This window comes from Nerophis ophidion, linkage group LG06 (genome assembly GCF_033978795.1).
Source record: "Nerophis ophidion isolate RoL-2023_Sa linkage group LG06, RoL_Noph_v1.0, whole genome shotgun sequence".
In the NCBI taxonomy this organism is placed as follows: Eukaryota; Metazoa; Chordata; class Actinopteri; order Syngnathiformes; family Syngnathidae; genus Nerophis; species Nerophis ophidion.
The window spans coordinates 49,134,924-49,156,691 of record NC_084616.1 but is presented as its reverse complement, the minus strand read 5'-3'; the positions used below and the strand labels follow the sequence as shown (position 1 = coordinate 49,156,691).

Sequence of the window (21,768 nt, the reverse complement as noted above, 5' to 3'; positions counted from 1 at the left end):
CACAGACACACACACACACACACACACACACACACACACACACACACACACACACACACACACACACACACACACACACACACACACACACACACACACACACACACAGAGGGCCAGTTAAAGACTGATTAAGACTAAAGATGTGAATGATATGTTTCCCTGTTGAATCATGTTGCTTTCTGAACAAGGACGCCTACCATGTCCATGAGACGGTGTTTTCCACCCTCGCCGGGTACATTATGTGTCTTTCCCTTCCTGGAGAGAACACAACTGTTAATGTATGCCAATCATGGTCACATTAGCTACAGTTGCGTGCTCGAGGGATAGTCCAAGTCTTCGCATGTCAACATATAGTATACATAGTACTATATATCTTAAGTATTAACACAATTGGCCATTAGACCTAAGTTATACCCACTAATCGCTGAGATCCAAGTATGTGTGTAAAGGGTGTTCTACCATTGCCGACTAACTGGCCTTGCATGGATACTACAGCACAGTAACTTCAGTACGTTTTGCTCTTCGTGTAATTTAAAATTGTACCTTTTTAAAGGCCTACTGAAACCCACTACTACCGACCACGCAGTCTGATAGTTTATATATCAATGATGAAATATTAACATTTCAACACATGCCAATACGGCCTTTTTAGTTTACTAAATTACAATTTTAAATTTCCCGGGAGTTTTTTCTTGAAAACGTCGCGTAATGATGACGTCTGCGCTTGACGTCATGGGCTGATAGGAATATGAGCGCTGCGCACACACACAACTAAAAGTCGTCTGCTTTAACCACATAATTATACAGTATTTTGGACATCTGTGTTGCTGAATCTTCTGCAATTTGTTCATTTAATAATGGAGACTATAAAGAACAATGCTGTTGATGGAAAGCGGTGGATTGTAGCTGTCTTTAGCACCAAGATACAGCCGGTGTTTCTTTGTTTGTTGTGAAGCTTTAACACAGAGCGGTCAAGCGAACATGTTTTCTCTACTTCAACCAGCATGTTTTTGGATGGGGAAATTGTGATACATATCTTACCGGAGAAATCATTGGATTATTCGTCGTCCTGCAGCAGCTGTTTAAAAGGCAGCTGTGAGCTTGGCTCCTCGGCTTCGCTCTGAGACACTTCATGTTCACCACAGCCATCCGGCCTCGAGGTATGACTTTACAATCTTTAAATTCTCACTAAAACACTATTAAAACAATAAGCAGATAAGGGATCTTCCAGAAACATCCTAGTAAATGTGTCAAACTACATCTGAAACGCTCACACTGCCGCCGCCCGAAGCCGTCGCTTTTTAAAAAATTTATTTTATTTTATTTTTTCTAGTCCTTCACTATCAATATCCTAATTCACGAATCTTTCATCCTCTCTCAAATTAATGGGAAAATTGTCGCTTTCTCTGTCCGGATTGCTCTTACTGCTGGTGACTCCCATTAAAAACAATGTGAATATGTGTGGAGCCCTGCAACTCGTGACGTCACACGCACATACTTCCGGTAAAGGCAGGATTTCTCTATTAGCGACCAAAAGTTGCGAACTTTATCGTTGATGTTCTCTACTAAATCCTTTCAGCAAAAATATGGCAATACCGCGAAATGATCAAGTATGACACATAGAATGGACCTGCTATCCCCGTTTAAATAAGAAAATCTCATTTCGGTAGGCCTTTAAAATGAACTAACTGTACCTAATATTTGCAGAATATTTTGATAAAAGCTGAATATAAAAAAAATGTGCTCAGATGTTTTGTCAGATTATCTATCACATACAGTATTACTTTTTTTCTATCCCTTCACTTTAAAAATAACTACTTACTTAAGCTTCTGTAGCACACATTTGTCTCCTATTATGTGTTAACATTTGTCTACCATGAGGACTGGTGCATGCGTACAAAACCTGCTCTGAGGATTGAGCAATCAAAAGTGTATACAGTTATACCTTAACTTCAGTGTTTTGAGATAAAAAGCTGTCTCTCAACTAATTGTGAGGCTTTAAATGAAAACTGCTCTTATTTTTACATTTTGCTTATTATTCTCAATCCCTATGTAAGACAAGAACACATGTTTTTCTTTGTTTTCTGTAAGTCATAAAATGTATGAGGTGGCTAACGATTGAGCAAACACGAGTACTCTATTGCGCCCATAAAGCCCTCTTAAAAACTTCTAAAAGCCGCCAACAATTCTCCTTTTACATCTCATGACCTGAATATTAACCAATTAATAGTGCCATTAACACAGAGGAACTACTTTTAGCGGTGACGTGATCACAGAGGGCTCACTAGCTTATGCAGCTATTGACATACTGAGCTGCTTCTGCTGCATCCCCTCTGAGCTGGTAAAAGTTATTTCTAGATTATGAATCATGCCTCTGATCTGTATAGTAGACAGATGTGCCCATAAACTGAGAAGTTGGTCAACTTTGACATTCAACTTATACCCAGAGAGAAAGACACAAAAAGATGCTCGATGCAACAACTTTTTTTTTGTAACCTGCACGAGAGTAATGATTAATTCGTCATCTAAACGGGAAGATATACAAATCCCACAAGTCAGCATCCCAGTGAACGCAGACTTTGTACAGTAAGTAATTGTTTTATTATGTTCATAGTTTGTATTTCTTGTTTAACACTTAGCAACAGTGCTGCATGATGCTTAGGGTTTCACTATAACTGGATATGTTTAGCACACAGCTTCTAAAACTTGTAGCTCATCTTCCTTGTATTTAGGCTCAAAAATATAAGGTTTTGGATCATCATTTGTCTCAAAGTAGTTTTTTATGGCATGAAGTCTCTCATGGGTGGTCAGTTGTGTTGTTGAAGGTAAAAGCAAACTATGTGCTGCCTTTGTGAAATAAATACGTCAATTTTACATGTCATCATAAAAGTGCCTGTTACGACATACACTATACAGACTTATATATGTTACTCCACATATACTTAGAGCGTGTACATCAAATGTTTATGGAGGTTTTTGGATGTATTTTAGAGCTCTTTATAGGCAGGATAGAGCAAATCCAATTGGCTCCATTGTTAGCTGACTTTTGGTAGCGTTTATCTACTCGTTAGAATGCATAAAAATTGCCTTACAAAAAGATTGTAAAATAATAGATACAATTTTTTTTTAAATGCAGTTCTTCTTTGAAGGGGACTTATTGTGCAGAACCAACTTTTCTTACCTGTTGATGTTTTTGTGTATTTGGGATCTGCATAAGTCCTATAAATTTGAAAACAAACCATAGAGGCATAGTAAAGTTAACTATAAAACAGTCTTGCCTTCCGTCATTCTTCCTCCAAACGAACTGTTTAGAATTTTCTCTGACCGTTGATGTTATTCCAATTGGTGACATCAGCTGACATAGCCATATACAGTATCGTCACGTTTTACCCAAATATCTTTGTGCCGGACCGCCAATATGGTCCGATGTTGTAATCAGTAAGTTCCTTCTTTATACCTATCCTCTTGTTGTGGGGCAAACTGGCTGGTACATGCTAATGCATCCTTCGCTGTTTCCATTCTTAATACAAAGTATCGTATATATATATAACTTATATCTGTCATTACAATTCATATGGAAGCATTAAAAACTACAACTTGGCGGTCGGGGAGAAGACGCAGTTGAAGCGGATGCACGTAAATAACACCACCAACAAAACGGCACATCCAAAAAGGGACTTCACGACGGTCTGTAAAACATAATCTTCCCGAAATTTGACCAAAACACTGTAATTACATGTTATGTGGACCACAAGGAAGTGTTTTGAATGTAGAAAAAAAATCACAACATGACTTTGAGTTGCAAGCAAAAATTTGAGTTTCAAACATCCCCGACATTAGTTAGCGTAGGAATTGTCACTGGGAACCCCATAACATCCGACTATAACATTTGACTTACTCCCTCACGTTAGCTTATAGCTAGAGATCAACATACCTTTTGTTTTTTAAACCATGGGAAGGAAGAACGTGAGGGTGAAGGACAGTGCAAAGAAGAAGAAGTGATGTGAATGAACAAAATCACCACACAGGGCAGAGTGTGTAGTGAACTTTGCAATTCAGATAGTCAATGCTGGTCTGCAGCAAACTGAAGAAGATGGTGTCAAAACACCTGCTAAGAATGTTAAAATAATATCTAAATGGTGTACATTTATTCAGGAAAACATAGATAAGATGCTTATAGTGTGTTTGATGGAAAAGCAGCTCAAAGGAAATGCCATTGAAATCTAGTTTCCAAGGTAAATTGTAGGGGTGTGGGAAAACATCGATTTGAATTCAAATCGCGAATATCACGTTTGCGATTCAGAATCGATTCTCATTTTTAAAAAATATTTTTTTTATTTTTTGTACTTTTTATTTTTATTTTAGCAATCCAACAAAACAATACACAGCAATACCATAACAATGCAATCCAATTCCAAAACCAAACCTGACCCAGCAACACAAACACGACACAGCACAAACCAAAAGTAGTGAAACAAAAATGAATATTATCAACAACAGTATCAATATTAGTTATAATTTCAACGAAGCAGTGATTAAAAATCCCTTATTGACATTATCATTAGACATTTATAAAAAATTTAAAAAATACTGTCACAGTGGCTTACACTTGCATCGCATCTCATAAGCTTGACAACACACTGTGTCCAATGTTTTCACAAAGACAAAATAAGTCATATTTTTTTAATAGTTAAAACAAATTTACATTATTGCAATCAGTTGATAAAACATTGTCCTTTACAAATATAAAAGCTTTTAAAAAAAAAATCTACTACTCTGCTAGCATGTCAGCAGACTGGGGTAGATCCTGCTGAAATCCTATGTATTGAATGAACACAGAATCGTTTTGAATCGGAAAAATATTGTTTTTGAATCGAGAATCCCGTTGAATCGAAAAAATCGATTTATAATCTAATCGCGACCCCAAGAATCAATATTGAATCAAATCGTGGGACACCCAAAGATTTGCAGCCCTAGTAAATTGTGTACATTATTGTTTTATTATGTCACAAAACTTTTTTATTTGTTAGAAGTACATTCTATTGTACTGCGATGAGGTGGCGACTTGTCCTTGTCCTCCCAAATGCAGCTGAGATAGGCTCCAGCACCCCCTCCGACCCCAACAGGGACAAGCAGTAGAAAATTAATGGATAGATGGCATTCTATCGTATTTTTTGGATACAATATTTCTTATCTAAAAGTTAGTTTTTTCAAAAACATTTTACATGTTAAAACTGTCCTGTTTTCAAGTAATTTCAATGAAAGATATTGATTGCCGATGCAAGTGATTTGAATTAAGAGCTAATTCACAGAACCAATTAACCTCGTAAGTTGAGGTATTACTGTATGTGCGAAGGGATTCGGTGTCAGATGGAATACAGGGGCTTTTAAAATGTCACTGGATTCCATTGACACACTACAGTAAAACATTTTCAATAAAAGCTGAGTACATTCTTCTCCCCTCAGCGCATACTTGCCAACCTTGAGACCTCCGTTTTCGGGAGGTGGGGGGCGTGGTCGGGGGTGGGGCGTGGTTGGGGGAGGGGCGTGGTTGAGGGCGTGGTTAAGAGGGGAGGAGTATATTTACAGCTGTTGTGCACTCTCTAAAAGCCGTAGATGTTATTGTCACATTTGCATGATTGATTGATTGATTGAAAATGTTATTAGTAGATTGCACAGTACAGTACAGATTCCGTACAATTGACCACTAAATGGTAACACCCGAATAAGTTTTTCAACTTGTTTAAGTCGGGGTCCACGTTAATGAATTCATGGTACAAATATATACTATCAGCATAATACAGTCATCACACAAGTTAATCATCATAGTATATACATTTAATTATTTACATTATTTACAATCCGGGGGGTGGGATGAGGAGCTTTGGTTTATATCAGTACTTCAGTCATCAACAATTGCATCAACAGAGAAATGGACATTGAAACAGTGTAGGTCTTACTTAGTAGGATATGTACAGTGAGAAGAGAACATAGTGAGTTCGGATAGCATAAGAACAAGTATATACATTAGAAATAAATTTGATTATTTAAATTAGGTTATTTACAATCCGGGGAGATGGAATGTGAATGGAGGAGGGTATTAGTAAAGGGTTGAAGTTGCCTGGAGGTGTTGCCTGGAGGGGTTGTGGTGCATGTACAGTAGATGGCAGTATTGTCCTGTTTAAGAGTGTCACAACATTGCTGTTTACGGCAGACTAACTGCTTTACGGTAGATGAAAACGAGACTGCTCTACTCGCCCTCGATCATTCTACACTTATAACGTCATTGGGCAGACACACTATTTATATTGTGGGAAAGCGGACGTGAAAACAGGCTGTCCTCACTCAGGTCCGTATTGAGCTGGAGGTAGGCGTGGCCTCCAGCTCCGGCTGAATTTCGGGAGATTTTCGGGAGAAAATTTGTCCCGGGAGGTCTTCGGGAGAGACGCTGAATTTCAGGAGTTTCCCGGAAAATCCGGGAGGGTTGGCAAGTATGTATCAGAGTCATCCTTGTATTGCGCAGATTCCACCCTGACCATGCCTTATCTGTTGCATCAGTGGTCAAGGGCTTTTCTGGCTACCGTTTTTAGAAAAAAACTACCAACTCTACTGAGCCGTGGTCGTTGATTACGGCTGGGCACTTGGAAAGGTGCCGTACATGGAATTTGTAAAGTTGTAACGTGAGAAATCTTGAATTTTGTACATGTTTTTTTGTTGTTGTGTACAGTGTGCTAACGCAGTGTTTTTAAACCACACACTAGTGTGCCCTGAGATATACAGTCTGGTTTGCTGTGGGAGATTATGTAATTTCACCTAATTGAGTTAAAAATATTTTTTTGCAAACCAGTAATTAGAATCTGCAAATGTGCCGTTGTTGAGTGTCTGTGCTGTCTAGAATTCAGCAGAGTAACCTTGTAATACTCTTTTATATCAGTAGGTGGCAGCAAGTAGCAAATTGCTTTGTAGATGTCGGGAACATGGTTTGTCGTGATAACAATATGCGGGAGGCCAAGGGAGTAGGTTTGATTTTGAGATTGGTGGGGACACAAAAGTGCTCCAAGGCAGCAATCTGAAAGTTAACTTTTTTTTTTTACAATATCAATCATAATTTCACGTCATGCAGATGTTATAGGGTAAAGTAACTAAAATGAAAACAAAGGAGACAACTTCGAAGAGTTCTCATCTTTAATCTTTAGTGTAGGGCTGTAGTGCAACTGTGCATCATACTGTCAATTAACATAGCCTACTGTCCATCAACAACATTAGAAATACATTAATGCAATACAACATTGTAAATAAACATAAATGATAAATGAACTGTTAAAATATTTTCCCCAACTAGTGTTTAAATCATTCACAATTTTTTCCCTTCATCTACTTCTTTCTATTGCTGCTTTTGTACTGTAAATATTTTTGTCATTAATACTCAAATACAAGCAGATTAGTGTCCACTGGTTGTTCCTATTTGAAAGAGTGAAACACATGCCTCCGCCGGTCTGTCACAGAAATGAACTGCTGGCAGATTTCTCTCAGGTCAGTATTGTCCAGTTTTCCCTGATGGACATGGCACACAGCAAGATTGTTCAGTCTTATTTGTGTCATGGTGGTTCTAAGCCATGTTTTAAGTCTCCTTAAAAATGATAATCTAGTGAGGTTGTATTGTATTTCCACCACAAAGTTTTGTTAATTTGTATTTTCAAACAGTTGCTCACTTCTACACAAATACATGAAACTAAAAAATTATTTTAAAAATGAAACGGAAAGGTGAAATCCGGTGATCTGAGTGGGTAACCGTGGTTTAAATATTGAGCACGGCTACTATACTAAAGCCTTATCACAGCGTGGGCTATCACTCCGCCTCAGGCACGCATGACTGGTATGAATGGAAGTTGTTGTCATGTATCCATGACAACGGGCTGTTGCAGCCCGTATAGTAAAAGACAGCTGATGTTTTTACGATCTTAAAAAACGGACTAAAGTAGTTGAATTCACATGTTCAAGGTTAACGTTCACCTCCGGGGAGGGTTAACAATGGTAGAGGGGACTGAGCATTGACTTTCACCTGAAAAAAAGCGGAGGAAAAGACGAGATGCAGTGCTAATTTGGAGCTAACGTCTGGATAGGTGGGACTATTTTTTCCACAGTATGGCTATTTTATTGGATAATATGTATTTCTGGTGGAATAAAACTACATTAAATTGATGGAGTATTCCTATTTCATATTGCCTTTATTGGTAACAGTTTTATAAAAGCAATATATCACTCCAGTCCATGGTATATGCTCATTATACCACTCTAAGGGGCGTGACTGGAGTGATATATTGTTGAATTATTCAATATTGTTGAGCCTCTATACACCCTTGAAGTAACTTACAGTTTGACTCCAAAAGAAGTCTTTTATATCCAGTTTTCTTTTCACTGACATCCTTCAAAACCTACAGCACACACACACGTCCGGTCGCTAGCAACCAGCATGTAGGCTAGCCAATCAAACGTAAGTTAGCATGAAACTGGAAACCAATTAGGGGGCGATATTTAGGTTAGAGGCGGGACTTCTAGCAGAGACCGACATTTAACCCTTTCTATGCCATAATCATTGACTAAACATTACGGGCAGCGGTTGTATTGATAGTGACTACACAGTAGCGGCTGGATATTGGTAGGGACGTGTCCCTAGCGTCCTTACCCAATTCTACGCCCTTGCGGGAGGCAGCGTGGAGGTAAAAATTTATCTAACAGTTAAACCAAAAATAAACAAACGGCAAGTGCCGCTAAGTGCCGCTAAGTGCTGCTAAGAAAAGGAATTGAAGCTTGGCGAAACTAAACTAAAACTGAACTGGCTGCAAAGTAAACAAAAACAGAATCCTGGATGACAGCAAAGACTTACAGCGTGTGGAGCAGACGGCGTCCACAAAGTAAATCCGTACTAGATATAGCGTCCGCACAACTTAAATAGTCTTGCTTGCGAAAACAAAGCAGGTGCGGGGAAGACATGAAACTGCTACAGGAAAATACCAACAAAAGATGAAAAACCACCAAAATAGGAGCGCAAGACAAGAACTAAAACATTACACACAGGAAAACACCCCAAAATTCTAAATAGGTTACGGAGAACGACTTTTCATTAACAATATCGGCTGCTGAGTTATGTTTTCTTAATGTTTTCTGCTGGTGGTGTGTTTTGGGATTTTTTTAATGAAAAAAAAGTGTCTTTGCTCAGAAAACATTTAAAAACACTGTGCTATGGAATGCAGTAATTAGCACTGGCAACAAAAAGATTGAAGATGTGATTGTTAGTCTTATAAATGGATAGATAGATAGTACTTTATTGATTCCTTCAGGAGAGTTCCTCCAGGAAAATTAAAATTCCAGCAGCAGTGTACAGAGTTGAGATCAATTTAAAAAGTAAAAAGTAAATAATGGGTGTATAGATGGAAATATAGTAGAAAAATATTACGATAAGAATAAAAATAAAAAGCAACAATGGGAATAAAAATATAACAGTAAAATAAGAATATATATTGTTTTGCATCCCCTGTTATCCTAGTATGTTATGTTGAGTTCTGTGATTGACATGCGATCAGGGTGTACCCCACCTTTCGATCTCAAATCAGCTGAGTGTGCACCAGTACTTGTGTGTAGTACTTGTGTGTAGTGGGTCATCTCACCTCTGGCAGCCCACGCAAAGCACCACAAGGAGGATAGTGACAACGAAGGCTGAGGCAGCAGCGATAACACCCAGCAGCAGGACCTTGCCGTAGGGAGGAGCCGTGAAGTTCAGCCCGTCCTGCATGGAGGCCATGTGGGAGCGCTGCCGCTCACTTTCTCTCACACACACTCACCTTTACCCTCACGTTCATGCACACAGGCAAACGCCACGCTCTCACTGGGATCTGCGGTGAGAAGGAAAAGTACATCTTCTTAACAAAACAAGTCGCACAGAACAAAAAAGTACTGTTGAATGTTTTCACTGGTAAAGACATCTGTTACGACAGGGGGAGAAAACGTGAGGATTTCTGTCCAGCGCTGAGGCACTGAAGTGAACAGACAACACGCCTGCGGCATTTGCTTCACTTCTACCTTGTTTGAGGGATTACCGAGCTTGCTGTGTCACACATATTTAGACATCAACAGCAGAACTGTAACAGACAGCCCTTCTCGAACATGCCTTTTTTTGACTTTCATATGTTGTGCTTGACCCAATAAGATTTTTTTTAAGAAGCGCTACAAGATTCCAAAGAAAAATATTATCAAGGTGTATCCATGTCCTGTCAAAATGCTAACATTTGTGCTGAATCTTCCTATATGAAGTACTGGTTAGCACATCGGTCCCAATGCAGAAAATCCGGGTTCGAATCTCTGTCAGGAGTTTGCATGTTGTCCATGCATGAGTAATAATAATAATAATAATAATAATGATGATGATAAATTAGATTTAAATAGCACATTTCTAGACACTCAAAGCACTTCATATAGAACTGAGAACGCATCATTCATTCCCTCCACATTCACACATGGTTGGTGGTAAACTACATTTGTAACCACTGCTGGCCTGGGGTAAACTGGCAGATGTGCGCCTACGGTCCCTCCGACCACCACCAAACATTCATACACATTCATACACCAGTGTGAGCGGCACTGGGAGCTAAGTGGGTGAAGTGACGTGTCCAAGGACTCAAAGGCTGTGATTAGGCTGGCGGACGCTGGAACTGAACCTGGAACCCAAAAGTTGCTGGCATGGCCGCTCTACCATCCAATAACGAATTTTAGCCTCTTTATTGTCCATCGGTCAGTCCCTCCAGGATTTTGTGGGATTTTTTTTTGTGATTCTTGCGGCCTAAAATGCCTAAATTCGTTGCAGCTTTTTTCAGAAAGTTGTGGCAAAAGTTGCGATGTTCTAACATTGAATAAACTTCTGATTTTGTGAACTACCGGTAGTTAAAAATGTTTGAAGTCTTTCGTGTAACCTCAACCTCAAAAAATCTCGGGATTTCATCGAATACTGTATTAATGTTTTACCCACTTTATTCCGCACAGACTTAAAAGTAAACACACATACTCAGAGCTCATTGGCAAATTATTGTTTTAATTACAACAAATATTATGAATTTTTACTTATAATTACAGAAAGAAACACCACCAAAGGCTTCCTTATCGTCCGATGTCTGCTCTGTTGTCCACAAGTTGCAGACGTTCTCTGAGTTAGTTTAACGCTTGAAAAATGTGTCTATCTTTCTGTTCCAACAAATCTACCTCTTTGCGTTAAAAGCATTTGTGAACAGTTGAGAGTGATCTACGGCGACAATTTTTTGGGGTAATTGAGAGACAATGAAAGATTATCATCTCACTTCAACCTCTCTGTCGAGTAAATTCTGCCTCTTTGCTGGGTCACTTTGCAAATGAGAATATGTTTTTAGTTGCTTTACCACCAACGAATAAAGGTTCAATAAATATATTAAATATAAAAGTGAGGAGGCCGGTGTGTTGCAAATGTTTGCATACTACATTACCCAGAAGGCTTAACGCCGTAGACGGGAAGTTGGAGTAGGTCAGATCTGAATTGTGCAGTTTGAGAAAAAAAAGAGTTGATATATTGTTACACATTGCTGTTCCTACTTTGTCTACAGAAAAAACAACCATAAGTCTTGATTACACAGCTGACGGACACATTTTAGCAAAACTCAAAAACAAATTCAATTGGCAAAAATTATGCCGTTTAGCCAAAATGTGTGAGGAAGTTGCGATCATTGGCCAAAATTACTAGGTTGCGCATGAATTGGCGGGATGGTGACATTGCGATTTCCTGAACGGACTGACAGGTGTGAATGTGAGTATGAATGGTGGTTTGTATGTGTCCTGTCATTAACTAAAGGCCAATCAAAGGTCTACCTCACCTTTCACCCCAAAGTCAGCTAGGATAGGCTCCATGGTGTATGACCCTGACTGTGGCAAAAGAAACTGAATAAAGTGATTTTTTTGTTTTTAAATAAGACTGAATATGAGTGTGAATGCTGTCTGTCTATCTGTGTTGGCCCTGTGATGAGGTGGCGACTTGTCCAGGGTGTACCCTGCCTTCCGCTCGAATGCAGTTGAGATAGGCTCCAGCACCCCCCGCGATCCTGAAAGGGACAAGCGGTAGAAAATGGATGGATGGATGGCATTCTATAGTATTTTTTGGATACAATATTTCTTATCTAAAAGTTAGTTTTTTTAAAGGCATTTTACACGTTAAAACTGTACTCTTTTCAAGTAATTTCAATGAGAGATATTGATTGTCGATGCAAGTGATTTGAATTAAGACCTTATTTCTCACCTACAATAGCAACATGGCCCGTCATATGATGCAGTTTTCCATCTGTGTATCTTATATTTCGTATTTGGCACAATCTCAAAGAGAAAGCTGGCTTGTGCATATTTTTTCAGTGGCCTAGTGGTTAGAGTGTCCGCCCTGAGATCGGTTGGTTGGGAGTTCAAACCCCGGCCGAGTCATACCAAAGACTATAAAAAAAATGGGACCCATTGCCTCCCTGTTTGGCACTCAGCATTAAGGGTTGGAATTAGGGGTTAAATCACCATAAATGATCACCGTGCGCGGCACCGCTGCTGCCCACTGCTCCCCTCACTTCCCAGGGGGTGATCAGGGGGATGGGTCAAATGCAGAGGACACATTTCACCACACCTAGTGTGTGTGTGACAATCATTGTAACTTTAACTTATCTTTTTCAATGTTTTGTTAAAAGAATTCCGACACCTCAATATCCCAGTGTTTGTTGGTGTTACTAAATCCAACATGGTAAATGTCTCTCCCTCTGTACGAAGGTAATTAGACTTGGAACCAGTGGCTGTGGGACACAGTTTAAGTCTGTCTCTCCTGGGGATTCTTGTTTTTGTCAGCCTGCTGTTGGGCAGCTTGTAGATCATCCACTTTAGGAAGGTGTGTGGATGACAACAGGAACAACACAGACTGGAAATTAGGTATTAAGTGGAGACCTCTGCCATTTTTTTAATTATATGAAGTAAACAGTAAACCTGGTTTTAAAAGCAAGTTGCCTCCTTGGAGTGGCGAATATATAGTCTCCAAAAGGAGATGTTTTTTGATGGCATTAATGTTTGCTTATGACCTCTTTCATACAGCAAACTAATTTGACTTGTTTTGTCCTCTTCGCTCCTTTCTTTTCATTGCACCTCCAGTGGGACTTTGCTGATCTGACAGAGTAAAGGTCCTCTGGGGTCACTTCTAAGAACTAAGCAGTTCTCTCTTCATCACAACTTTACCCAGACAGGTCTAAAACCCATATGACAAATATGGTGTCAGCGGAGTCCAAATTATTTAGTGGAGAGGTGTTTTATGGCTTCGACCGTGAAAGCCGAAAGCTGCGTCATAATAAAAGCCTCATTTATTAACTGCAGGAAATTTGTGATGCAGCTGCAGGAATAGCATGAACTTCAGGTAACCGTGATTTAGGCATCCGTCTGCACAAAGTGTTTGTCGAGTTCAAATGTTCTTTTAATGCAGACCATACGAGGAGGTTTGTCTGGCTCTGGAGATGTGCAAATTTATCAGATGTTGGGGGAATTTACATTCCTATAATTAAGTTCAGCCGTGGACTTAAATTTGTAGAAAGTTTTACGGGCAGGAAACACTTGTCCTTTTAGTCATGGCGGAAACTTAACCAATATTGATTGTTATTAATTGATAACACCAAGGGTGTCCAAAGGAGACATTTGCTGCTATTTTATTTCATAGCGGGAAAACCATTTCATACAAAAATACCCCGCAAACAAGAAAAAAAAGACAGCAACAAGGCACAATGTCAACAAAACATTTTTAAATGTTGATACAAATAACTAACAATAACACATTACTATGTCTTTAAATATAGTGAGGATAAAAATGGATGAATGTGTTGGAGACTCTAAACCCTGGGTGTCAAGCTTGTTTTAATTGCAGACATCATCACAGTTATGGCTGCTTTGCGCCTCATATGACTGTTTTTTGTTTACCTGTCTCCTTAATGAAAAGGGCTTCTTACCTGCACTTGCCTGGCATCTCTACGTCTCGGGGTCCAGACAAACACCGAAACTTAACAGATCATACATTATCAAAATTTACATAACATTTTTCTCTGTCAAAATTGATAAATCAATAACATTTATCGATATAGAATACTGGAAAGTGTTTTATGGGAAATGAGCCTGAGTTCTACACCTTGTCTTCTAAATTGTCCGTAGGTGTTAATGTGAGTATGACTGGTTGTTTTTCCTGCGATTGGCTGTTGAGCAATTTTGAACGTACCCACTTCTCACCTAGTTTACCTACACCCTACAAGAATAAGCGGTATAGAAATGAAATGAAAATAATAAATATCAAGATGGACTCCTGCCTCTTGTTTTGAATGTTCAGTACAGTGGTACCTACACTCAAGGGTGCACTGCTAGTCTGCACCAAACATTAACAGAATGACTTTAACACCAGCCAAGAATGTTAAAAATAATAAATTAACGGCAGACATATGTTCATGAAAATATGAAGTAGCTGCTGATGGTGTGTTTGACGGAGAAGCAGTTGGGGACAATATATTATAGAAGATAAATTATGTAGATGAATATTATTACATTAAAGTACTGTTGTTGTTAAAGTAGTACATTCTAGGAGTGGCAAAAGGTACTTTTTTGGTTTAAATCTGTCATATTGTTGATGTGGATTATCATATCTGCTGTACAGATGTACTTTAGAAAAGAGAAGTGTTGGATATGTGTCTTATTGCCTTATTTGCATTCGACTTTATTAAATGTTTGGGTAGCATTTTGTTAAACAAATCAAGTTTTCTTTTTAATAATTTAAACATTTGTCAGAGCTGTTTGTCTATTTTATTGAGGAATGCAGTTAATCATAGAACTGGTACCCAGTGTGATTCAAAAGAAGTATTGATTTTCTATTTAGAATCGGTTTAAATCCAGAATAGATTCTGAATCGAATCGTTACCCCCAAGAATTGAATCAAATCATGTGGTCCCCAAAGATCCACAGTCCTACATTCTGTTGTAGTGTTTTCATACTGTCAAGGCGCATGCGCAGTCCTGCATGTCTTCTGCTGCATGCTCTGCCGGCGCCTCTGCTGGCAACGCGCCAGGACACGCCCCTGCTCGCTCTGGCCGCATGCGAGCAGCAATCAACGCACCTGGGACTGATGAAGGCAAGCAGTATAAAGACCAGCGGACCCAAAGATCCAGGGACGTAACGTAGTGAACTCCTTTCGTCTCTGGCTTCCCTCCCGTGTACTTGACCTCTCTCTGTGTCTTCCCAGCAGTGTTGGGACTTACAATGTAACACATCACTGTAACGCCGTCATTTTCGGCGGTAACTAGTAGTCTAACGCGTTATTTTTTATATTCAGTAACTCAGTTACCATTACAACATGATGCGTTACTGCATTTTTCTACGTTATTTTTCATGTAGTATCGGCTAGAAACAGAGAAGATCTGAGTATATTTTACTCCGCTTAGTTCTGCCTCTGCCTCTGTCAGTACGTCTCTGCAGCATCCAGCATTGTCCCACCCACAGAATGATCTCATTGGTTATACGCAGAGCGGTAACAGCCAATTAGCAGCGCATATTCAGAGCGCATGTAACAAGCTCATTTTGCGTTTTTTGTGTGTGTGTGTGTATGTGTGTGTGTGTGTGTGTGTTTGTGCGTGCGTGTGTGTGCGTGCTACGGACAGCAAAACCCTGTCTGTCTGAGAGAAAAACAAGGATTATTGGCCTACATTTAACAACTAAGTTATTTCACGTTACCTTTTTCTGTGTTGATTCATCTGTGTTGAAGCAGCAAAAAAGGACATTATGTTAAATGAAGAGTTTCTGTCTCTGATAGTTTAAATAATAATGTAACTGCATCATAAAGCCTACATGAACTCCATGGCGTTCAGGGATGAATATTCTCTCCTATTGCTATTGTACTATTTTTTCAGTTATAGTTACATTAATAAAGAGTAAAGCAGCATCCTTGTTTTGAAAGGCAGGGTCCCTGCTATCAAATGTTAATAAAAATATAACATTTACATAATAAACATCAACTACAGGCTTCCCAAATGCATATGTCAGCATGTGACCCCACTTTTAGAAATGTTTTCAAACGCTTATTGCAAACGCTTACTTAAAGTAAGTCATTAATTTTACTTATTAACAGTGTTGGGACTAATGCATTACAAAGTAACGCATTACTGTAACGCCGTTATTTTTGGCGGTAACTAGTAATCTATCTAACGTGTTATTTTTTATATTCAGTAACTCAGTTACCGTTACTACATGATGCGTTACTGCGTTATTTTACGTTTTACGTTTTTTTTAATGTAGTATCGGCTAGAAACAGAGAAGATCTGAGTGTTTTATTGGAGATCTGCAGTGTCATCCCTCTGAATCTTCCTTTGTCACAAGGGGGGAAAGAGAAGAGGCGTGTGTGTGTGTGTGTGTGTGTGGGTTGGGTGGGGTGGGGGGGCGTGACTGTGTTTACTAACAAAACATCATGGCGGAGCCGAAGTCGAATTTTTTAACATGGAGATATTCTCACTACTTTTCTTTTGTCGAGCACAAAGAAAATACAATTTTAGTTAAATGTAAGTTGTGTCTTGGATCAAAGAACCTATCTACTGCCCAAAACAGCAATTAAAATCAAATGAAAAAGCTACAAAATGCAACATGCTTCGATAAAGCTAGTAAAGAGAGACACACTTCACCTCCACCTAAGCAACAGCGGCTGGATTTTAACGGAGGGACTGGCAGCCAGGAAGGACAACATTGATTGAGCCATTGCAGCGTATGTGCTAGAAGACATGCAGGCTATTTCTACAGAGGAGTCACCCGCTTTCAGGCAGCTAATTAGCATGATACAAGGCGTCAAACGGCAAATGGCACCTGGACAGTGAGTACAGAAAAATAGAAAGCAAGCTAAAGAAAACACTCCAATCTCTGCCTCTGCTTATCATTTAGCGCTGAAGGTACACACACTCTTATATACTGTTACTATTTAATTCTAGACTTCTTGAGTGTTTGATTATCACATCCTTCTAAATGTATAGACTATAAAGTTCAAAAACATAAAGACGGATCCTAATGGGCCAGGCCAATCTTTCCTTATCTCTAAACTAAAACCGGAGAAATGCGTAGAGTGTTCTGGGCTTCAGTACAGTGTTGATCTCCTGAAGACATGATTTTATTTCACAATTCCTTGAGAGAAAAAAATGCCTTGTTAGGCGTTGTGTATGTCATGTGTGTTTTCCTTGGGTGAAGCCAGTTTTATAGCTATGTTGTTATTATGCGGTTTGTTACTTATGTTATGTAGCAGCTACTTAAAAAAGTTTTGTCAATTTGTTTTGGTTTGTAATAAATTGGCCCTTTGAAACAAATCTTTGTCTTTGTGTGTTGTATGTAGACCATATTGTTTAGCAGAGGTCAGTGATGCAAATGCATGTCAAGATGATCAACAGATTGTATTATTCTCCAGTGCAATAACAGTACTGAAATGAAGGTTAAAAGGGTATTGATGGGAGCCTTAAAAAAAAAGAAGTAACTACATAGTTACTTTTCACTGTAACTCATTACTTTTTGGTGTAAGTAACTGAGTTAGAAACTGAGTTACTTTTGAAATAAGGTAACTAGTAACTGTAACTAGTTACTAGTTTACAGTAAATAACCCAACCCTGCTTCCCAGTTGCCGTGTCTTATGTCTCTTGTGTTTCCCGCAGTACTTCTCTTGTCTACCGTGATCGAGCTGTGTGCCTCGACTTCCCTCTGGACTTTGGACTGCCTCCCTCGATCTTCGACCCCTGCTTGGACACGGACTCTGTTGACGCCTTACTATACCACCTTACTACCTGCCTGTCCCAAGGACATTCGAGCCTGCCTTTCCCTTCCGGGACTTCCTGCTTCTCACTCAACATTCAGGACTTTGGACTTCTTTCCTCGATCCTAGACCCCTGCTTGGACAGAGACCCTGTTGACGCCTCACTATACCCCCTGACTACCTGCCTGTCCCAAGGACATTCGAGCCTGCCTTTCCCCTCCGGGACTTCCTGCTTCTCACTCAACATTCCGGTAACATCCATCCATCCATTTTCTCCCGCTTATACTCTGTAGGGTTGCGTGGGGCGCTGGCGCCTATCTCAGCTACTATCGGGCGGAAGGCGGGTACACCCTGGACAAATCACCAGCTCATCGCAGATTCCGGTAACATTCAACAGCTCAGTATTACACCATACACTCATGAATTTAGTCACACTCCATTCTGTAGTTTATATATATTGTAAATATATATAATAATTACAAAGAGCAACTACTCCCCCTTGTGGTCTGTGCCATCTACCCCCCGCCCTCCCCAGTAAACATAACATATACAATATTTATTGTATTGTATTTTCTATGTTTTGAAAAATCAAAATTTCAATTAGGTTAATTTTTATCAAATTCAATGGGGGACATTGATTTGAGATACATAGCCAATTAAGCTATTAAGGTACTACTGTATGTCGCCCACAAGAGAAAAAATGTGGACACCCTTGTCATACAGTATCCATACACACTTGGTTATCAATTATTCATCTTAGCAAGACAACTGTATGCTCCCAACGTTTTCTGTTCAACTGTGTTGAAGACCACATCAAACTCTTCAAAAACAATGAGCTAAGATGACGTCTCTAGGGTTCAAAAAAGTGACCTTTGACTTCAGTCCTACATCTTATAGAACGTCTTACCAGAAGACAAAGTCCATTTTCTTCCATTTTCACTTGATGTGTACAGTATGTGAAGTGATTTAGTGTAGGTGGTGTATCTGCCCAGTGGACAAGCAACATGCAGGACACTTTTGAAGAACCGAGGAACAGCACATGAGTCATCTGTCAGTGAATGAAGAGGTGCATAGACTGGATGTAGTTCTATCTATTGTGAAATGGCAGGAGAGCCCATAGCAAAGACGAGGGAGAAGGTAATGAGCAAGAAGAAAGGGATGTAAGTGCGGAGGAAAAGAAATCAAAGTGTCAGGGAGGAGAATGAGCGTAGGAGTCAGGTGTTTGAAGACGTTCAAAGCAGGTGATGAGAGTGGCCGCCACATTTCCCAACAAGGTTTCCTCATCGGCTTGTCCACGGCTCCCCACCCATTCCCTGTCTCCCCCTCACCCTCCTGCCTGCGGTGCTGAGCCAGAGTGACGCCTTAGCACTGCAGTCTAATCTCTCGCCCGGGAGCCAACCAATTGGACCGGCCGGGTCTCGGACGGATGCCTTCCAGCTAAACAATGTTTTTTTGACAGGTGGACTGCACATTTGATACACCACACAAGAGGCCGCGATGTGTTCAGGTGCAGCAACCATGACAGAGGTCACCTGTTGACTTGGCTCCAATCTTAGAGTGAAGCATGCGTTGCATCGCCTGATTCCATTTTCCACTCAAGTGATGGTTTCTGCATGCAGCACCTGACAAGGCCGTAAAGTCAACAGGGAACTACGGTGTAGTCCTTACAAAAATAGCACGGGCAAGCATTTAGCCCAGTGCACGTTCAATAACAGAAGCGTTTTATTTTCTAGGAACATGTCCTGCATTTCTGTATGTCCATTATTAATAACAGCCAAGCCGCCTTCAGTCAGCCAGGCTGGGGCCACACTGCCAATCTGCTGCATGTTTTCATAAACCACCTGGGAGTACAGAGCAAAAACCTCACTCACTGTGTGACACAAATAACGTGTGTGTGTGTGTGTGTGTGTTGGGGGAGATGATGGAGGAGGGGCGGGGGGATGGGGGAGGGATCTGCTATTGTGTGAGAATATGAATTAGGTCAAATGTTTGCTTGCAACAACGATTAACCGTGCGCCCCGTGAGGAAGAAGACTAAAGTGGAAGAGGCTCTGCCTATATCTCTGTTATACGCTACATCATTTATTATCATTATTATCTTTTTTTTAAATGAACAGTTTTTTTGGAGTTCTTCCCTTTCCGGCAGTTCAGACAAACACGCTGTTGAATACAGATGCTGGAGGTTAAATGACAAGGCGGCAGCATCTTCTGGCTGCTACAGTCTTAACTCCTACTCCTAAAAATCAGGAAACGCACCCTTGTGAGGAGCTAAATGTGCAGAGATGTGGTTCATAGTAGCACCAGTAGCAGGCATCCATCACTGGCGGATGTTGGCTGCTGGCTCCAACCGCACCAAAGCATGGTGGCAACATGATTAGAAGTGTGTGGGTTTTTAATAGAAAATTCACACCAGAGGGTTTATTTCCAGATCAGTGTGGTTTGGTAAAGGATGTCCCTAAGGTCAGCAGGCAACTCAAATAACACACACACACACACACACACACACACACACACACGCACACGCACACACACACACACACACACACACACACACACACACACACACACACACACACACACACACACACACACACACACATCCCCCAACTCTACATGAGTGGAGAGAGGGGGAAAGAAGGTGGGGGCGGCAAACGTCCACAGAAACCTTAATTATCTTTATACTTCACCTTAGCACACTCCACAGCTTATATTGCGAGTGAAAAGGTGTGATTGTCTGCTGTTTTTCCACCTTCTCTCTCACACATTTTATGCAATAAAGGTGCTCCTTTTGGGGGTTGAACGTTAAAAAAAATTCAATGCAGTAGTACACAGCTGAGATTGGCGCACACGTGTCTGCACCTTTTAACGGATGACCAACGTGGACGTGGCGCGGCTGCACAAAGGAAACATGCAACACACCTAAATGAATAATGAAATACTTTTGTATATATCACATTTGTACAAGATTGAAGCACACGCTGTAAATGCCAACCCCCCCCCCCCCCCCCCCCCCCCCCCAACCACCCACACACACACACAGACACCAACACGCGCACAAACACGCAGTCACCCACACAGGCGCGCACATCATGATCCAGGCATTGCGCTAAAGCATCCCCATACTCACTCAGCTCAGAGGTTGGGAGAGGCGCAGCATCAGTCTGTCCTTTGGGTTCAGTTTCTGCTTCGGCTCGGACCAGCAGCCCTGCACCAGCCAACCGGCATAATCAATCACATGCAACACTCTGTCTTCTCTGGGCTGCACATAACAGGAATGCAGCATATTGCATCTGGCAGCTTTTTTTTTTTTTTTTGTAGTTGTGTGGCACTTCCCGCTGACACTGTACCGACTACCGAGCAAGCGCCGCTTTCTTCCCAGTAGAGATCCGAACCTTCCGCCCTGACGTTTGAAACCCGGTCCAACAGAATCTCAAAGAGCCGGGTTCTCCTCCAGTGTCCCTCAAGCCCCTTCCATCTCCACTCGCATCCTTTCCTCGCAGTCACTGCGCTTCCATGTGACACAGGCAAAGCTTGGAGACCCCACAATTACAATTCTTCCTTGTGATGCTGCTGCCACCCACTGGTAGAGTTGAGAAGTGCACATTCCCTATGGTGTCCACACAAAACCCTCTACAGTATTTTGCCAAATAATACATTCGTGGAGCTTATCAACCTAATACTTTTTTAAATCAGTCTTCTGATTAAATGTTCATTTGTTTTCACTTGTTTTAATCTCACACATGTTTAAAGGCTTCAGATCCTCCAGTCCTACTATTAGTACGACGACTACTGCCATCTGCCGGTGAGTCTGAAAAGAGCAGCGAGAGCATCGACCTATCAGAGGGAAGGAGTCAGTGTTGCTGTATGAGGGGCGATCAGTGCCACAATAGGCGAGACCTAGTAGGAGGAGGGCTGAAAAATACATAA

General features: G+C 40.6%; 1 protein-coding gene across 4 annotated transcripts in view; it reads right to left on the bottom strand.

The window, feature by feature from the left end:
- The window catches only part of si:dkey-70p6.1 (uncharacterized protein LOC570575 homolog), a 36,252-nt gene extending 14,882 nt beyond the window's left edge, over positions 1 to 21,370 (bottom strand). For 2 of the 4 annotated variants that reach the window (XM_061904061.1, XM_061904062.1), the window contains exons 1-3: positions 20,969 to 21,370; positions 9,669 to 9,893; positions 198 to 255 (exon numbers count right to left, since the gene is read on the bottom strand). In XM_061904061.1, coding sequence (XP_061760045.1) covers positions 198 to 255; positions 9,669 to 9,802 — 192 coding nt within the window. In that variant the 5' untranslated portion in view covers positions 9,803 to 9,893; positions 20,969 to 21,370. Of the gene's footprint in view, positions 1 to 197; positions 256 to 9,668; positions 9,894 to 20,968 lie in introns of those variants that run through there. The other 2 variants (XM_061904063.1, XM_061904064.1) reach the window with 1 other exon arrangement.
- Between the last annotated feature and the right edge of the window lie 398 nt (positions 21,371 to 21,768).